We start from the raw sequence: 5,408 nt of genomic DNA on the forward strand, positions 1-5,408 counted from the left end.
GCATGGACTGTTCACCTTCCTACCCTCGGCCTGGAGGTTCAGAAGTGTGAAATGTAGGACCACTAGACTGAAAAACTCTTTATTTCCCTCTGCCATCAGACTCCTAAACAGCTGAGGAGTATATTACCAGGAAATACCTGTTGTACTGTTTACATTCTCAAATTGCACATTGACTGTTGACTGCTGCACATGCTGCTCCCATGCAGCATACATTGTTATATTCTTATATATTTTTATTATATTGCTGCATTTGCTGCTTAAAGTGCCTTAGATTTTGTGTTATTATTTATCTACTTTATATTTCACTTGTATTTTTGTGGCATTTATGTGGACGGCAAAGTAAGAATTTCATTGTACAGGGAAACACGTTTCCTAACTGTACATATGACAATAAACACTTTGACCTTGACCTTGTATGTCTAAATAAGAATGTTGTGTTTTCAGCTTGTTCCAGTTTGCACCCAAATGACCAAAAACTAATGTAGTTTAAAAGAGATACATTTTATTACCATTTATTATGTTGCAATTGAAATTCATGAAAATTTCAGAACAAAAAGTGTTTTCAGCCAACTGGAGCATAATGTAAATACCGTATTTTCCGCACTATAAGGCGCACCTAAGAGCCTTAAATTTTCTCAAAAATCGGCCGTGCGCCTGATAATCCGGTGCGCCTTATGTGTGCACTGAGTTCCAAAATCTGTAAAAATGTTGTTGTGCGACTTTGGTAAGCGCTCCGCTTGATTGACTGTCGGACCATTTCCCGCTGACACAGGGATGTAATACGTACACTACGTACGCTGGCAGCAATAAACCAGTCTACACCGGTCTAAGGCCCCTCGAAAATGGCAGCAGCGAAGAGACATGCTTACGAGGCACAATTTAAACTTCAGAAACTCATAAGCATGCCTAAGCATTTAACAGTCTAACTAGACATCCTATCTCCACTAAACATTTCTAATACATAAAGTATCTATCCAATATCTATCTGACTAAAAATACCTAACATATTGAACAGACTATTTCAGACTGCAGTAACTTGAGTTATGGGGCAATTTAATAACCTTAAAGTGGAACTGCCCTGAAGGTAAAATGACCTATTTGGGACCAACACATTTAATATGTTTTTTCTATTCTTCAGCTCTTTTTAGCCTAATTTCTGTTTTAGTGATATTTAACATGTAAGCACACCTCTATGGTGCTGGTGTTACTTTGGCATTTTATTATTGCTGAGTGAGTGACTGTAATGACTGTCTAAGTCCTGTCCAGATCTTCGTACTACAAAAGGTTCACATTCTGTCCTCTTTCGAAATAGGCGTAATTGTGCATTTGGGGGAAGGCGTCTTCTCTGCGAGTAGTCATTGTTTTACAATACAGTATGTTGCTTCTGTAAATCTGTATAACATTTAAGATGGAAAAGAAGCTTGAGCTTACAAGCAGTAGCTCCATGTATCTCCCTCAAATTTACAAAGTGGTTATGAGTTCAACAAAAGCAGCTAAGTGGCTGCCAAACGAACAGCAGAAACATTTTTGTTCTTTTTGCCTTATTGCAAACTGCTCATTTTGCTGCTTGTTTTGACTGCCCTCAAATTGTAAATGGTGTTTCATAAGACAACACTGTCAGAATCAGCTGTCTGGGTATGTGATGATATGATGAAAGGGGAATAGGGGAGTCTGGTGACGGGGGTAAGCTATGGGAAGGATAATTCACTGCTTAAGCATGCATCGTTTGATTCCTGCAAGAGAATGACTTTACTGGGTTATTACTGCTTCAGCTAGACAGCACCAAATTGTTCTTTTGTTCTGACAGTGAAGCTCTGAGGGGGTTTCTCACTGTGAATTGTATTGATTTTTCTTCTTTCCTGGTCGTGTCATCAGATTGTATGCAGCCGAAATCATGACTACTGTTTTCTCATCTGCTCATCCAGGTTTCTCTCCTATTAACTTTTTGTCCCATTAGGATGGAGTAAAACTTAACAAATACCAACTGGGCAGAACGACAGTGTTAGACTTTGGTTCTTCTTACCATTGCTAACTCTAAGAGACGAGACAGTCCAAGTAACTTCAAAACAGTGCTGATTTATTCAAAGGATCACAGGTAAAATTAACATTACACGCTCAGGTATCTTGCACCTCCAAACTGCACACAGGCAGATGTAAGATGAAAGACCCTGAACCCACCAGGCCTATACATTAGATCCCCTTGGTTGGGCTAGCCCCATACTACACAGAAACGTCAACCGAGACGTCTCTCTTGCCAGCTTTGCAGCTGGCCATAGCAGTAGTCAAAACATGAAGCAAATCAATGTGCATGTGTGTGTCTGTTGATTACCGTATTTTCCACACTATAAGGTGCACCTAAGAGCCTTAAATTTTCTCAAAAATTATCAGGCCATGCGCCTGATAATCCGGTGCGCCTTATGTGTGCACTGAGTTCCAAAATCTGTAAAAATGTTGTTGTGCGACTTTGGTAAGCGCTCTGCTTGATTGACTGTCGGACCATTTCCCGCTGACACAGGGATGTAATACGTACACTACGTACGCTGGCAACGATAAACCAGTCTAAACCGGTCTAAGGACCCCCGAAAATGGCACCAGTGAAGAGACATGCTTACGAGGCACAATTCAAACTACAGGCCATCAGTTACGCGGTTGTAAATGGGAATAGAGCAGCTGCGAAAGAATTCAAAATCAATGAATCTATGGTTCGGAAGTGGATTTGTGGGAGAAGATTGATTAAAAAATTATGTGAGTGTATTGTTAAATAGTAGAATAAAGTTCAACTAAACTCACTGTTTTGCTTCCGTTACGTTTTAGCATGCGCCTTATAATACGGTGCGCCTTATGTATGGGTTAAGTACAGAAATAGACCCCGTAATTGAGACTGCGCCTTATGGTGCAGAAAATACGGTAATCAAGAATTACTTGAATTATTCTTGGGATAAAGAACATTTTCTATTCTGTAATGTTGTAGGCTACTGTGTTTATGACTACTCTGTGCTACTACAAATTGATTAACCATGCAGTTGTCTTAGTGTAAGTCTTGTGTTTTAATAAATGCTGCAAAATGGAAATACTGTACACTACTGTTTCTTAATGACTAGACTTTGTCTGACAATATAAAATATGGTGCATGTTGGATTAATGTGGTCCACTTACAATTCTTATGCTGTGTGAAATATTCAAATTCCAGGTGCCTTCTGTCAACCTGGGAAATTTTCTCCACTATAACTTCACTCTATAGTACTGTGGATTTAACCAAACCATTAGTTTTTAGTGGTTGTCCCAAATTCAGATCAGTTTTAAACACTGATGACTTTTAGATACATTTTCATCCGTACCTCAGTTGAAATGGTTCTCTGAGGCACACATAGTGGTCTTAAAGCCAAGCTCACAATCAAACTAGGATGTAATCATGTCCTGGTCTGTAGCACTGTGCAGTCTCTGTTATTCTGTATCTGATGTAGAGACTGTTTAGTTGACAGTGAGGATTGCTTGGCAAAGATTCAGCAGGTGTTGCCTCTGGTATCCACTGGCAACCTCTAATCCCCTTTTTTTCTAAAAAACAGAAAAAAACTTTTCCAACCCTTTTATCACTTTGATTGGACTTTCTTAAACTGACTTTGTGACTCCTTATTTAACTGGGTTGTTGTGCAGCTGGAGTGTTCATTTTGCCAAATGTGATGACACCATAGTCAGAGCTGGGGGGGACAGGGGTCACGGGTGACCGTGGCTGGACTTGGGCCACCCCTGGTCAAAGTCTTTCCACTCCACTGACCACCCCCACAGCACAATCTTTTGTGTTACTCATTTGTCTTTGTGCAGAACCGTATCTCCGCCACCGCAGAAATGCTTTTTTAACAGCACACTCAGCTGGTAGCACTGCCCCTCCACTAACTCACTGCATTTAACTCACCCACAGCCCAAGTCTGAGGGGAGATCAGAAACATTTTATAGCAGAGTTCTCCTTGTGGGATAAAACCAGGGACTAATAATATAATTAGCAGAAATACTGTATGGTTTATTAACAACAGTTTAAACCATTTTACAAATGGATCTGTTTTAGTGGAGCACTGGTTTGAGTATGCAAGGCATGAAACAGCTACTGGCTTTTACTATGGGTGGGATACCTGCACTGAGCAAGATCTGACTTCCTGCTGCACACACTGCACAGTTAGTTGTCCATACAACTATAACATAGACTCAGTGTCTGTCTGTTTTTTTTTCTCTTAACAGCCGTCCCTGTGATCATTAACACAGATACGCTTTCTCCAAACAATAGCTGTGCTAATATAAGTTGCCAATTCACAATAATAGCCAATAGGGGTTTTGAAAATATATAGCTGCATCTGCACTGCTTAAAGTGCCTTAGATTTTGTACCTAAGATTTTGTGTTACTTATTTATCTACTTTATATTTCATTTGTATTTTGTGGCATTCATGTGGACGGCAAAGTAAAAATTTAATTGTACAGGGAAACACATTTCCTAACTGTGCATATGACAAACACTTTGAACTTTGAAAATATGTTTTTAATGTGAAAGAGCAGCAACAGGAAATGTTTAATTGGATTTAGCAACTAACACTCCAGCATTAACAGCTATACACTGTAAAAAGTGACAGGAGTTAACTAGAGGCCAGAAACTTTTCATTCTGTCTACTTTTGTTACATCTCAGACATGAACATTACTGCAACTAGGGGTCTGTTTGTGTTCTCGTGTGTTGCTATTGTTGGTTGTGAGTCACACCAATTTTTAAACTCCCCATGGCATGTTCATTTTGCTCATTTCCAGCCATTTATTGTTTAATCTCAGGTATCTCTAAATTAGTTTTGTACCACTCATAGCTCAAAATTGTCAGGGTTGGCGTGCATAGATGCCAAACAGAGGTTGTGGTGAACTCAATTATAAAACCAGACGAACCGAGGTAGAGAAAAGTTCTTTACTTGTTGTAACCAAAACAACTAACACAAAGTCCAGGATCACAATCAGGTCGATAAGACAGTCCAGGGTCGGCGCCGATAAACAGGTATAGCCAGGAGATCCAAACTCGAGAGGTCAAGGGGGACTAATCAGAAGGTTGGTACACACAGTATAGATACCGGCTTTCATCAAACTCGATTTGACAGTTCTAGGCGAAAGGTTATCCATTCAGGAGACACAAGTCTTACACTTAGTCACTCAGGCTCTCCACACTTTGAGATGAATCCAGGTACCCCCTGAAAAGAAAAAAAGTGATGCAGTTTTATTTTTATGTTTTACGAAAGCGTGTATGTTAACCAAGATCATTTCATTCATATCAGATGCCGCATATTGCAGCATTAACGGCACGCGCCCCGAAGAGCAGCTCAGTAAGTATTTTTGCTACGTTTACAACTCTTTGTGTATATATTAAATATATTTTTAATAAAA

The 5,408-nt window shown here is 39.7% G+C and overlaps 1 protein-coding gene across 4 annotated transcripts in view; it reads left to right on the forward strand.

Moving 5' to 3' along the window:
* The window catches only part of ldlrad2 (low density lipoprotein receptor class A domain containing 2), a 40,854-nt gene that overhangs the window by 20,079 nt on the left and 15,367 nt on the right, over positions 1 to 5,408 (forward strand). For 3 of the 4 annotated variants that reach the window (XM_020585947.1, XM_020585946.1, XM_020585948.1), the window contains exon 6: positions 5,300 to 5,347. The exons of the other annotated variant lie outside the window; for it this stretch is intronic. In XM_020585947.1, the coding sequence (XP_020441603.1) occupies positions 5,300 to 5,347 (48 nt within the window). The remainder of the gene's footprint in view (positions 1 to 5,299; positions 5,348 to 5,408) is intronic. 4 annotated transcript variants of the gene reach the window in all.

Source organism: Monopterus albus, unplaced genomic scaffold, assembly GCF_001952655.1.
Source record: "Monopterus albus unplaced genomic scaffold, M_albus_1.0 scaffold388.1, whole genome shotgun sequence".
Lineage (NCBI taxonomy): Eukaryota > Metazoa > Chordata > Actinopteri > Synbranchiformes > Synbranchidae > Monopterus > Monopterus albus.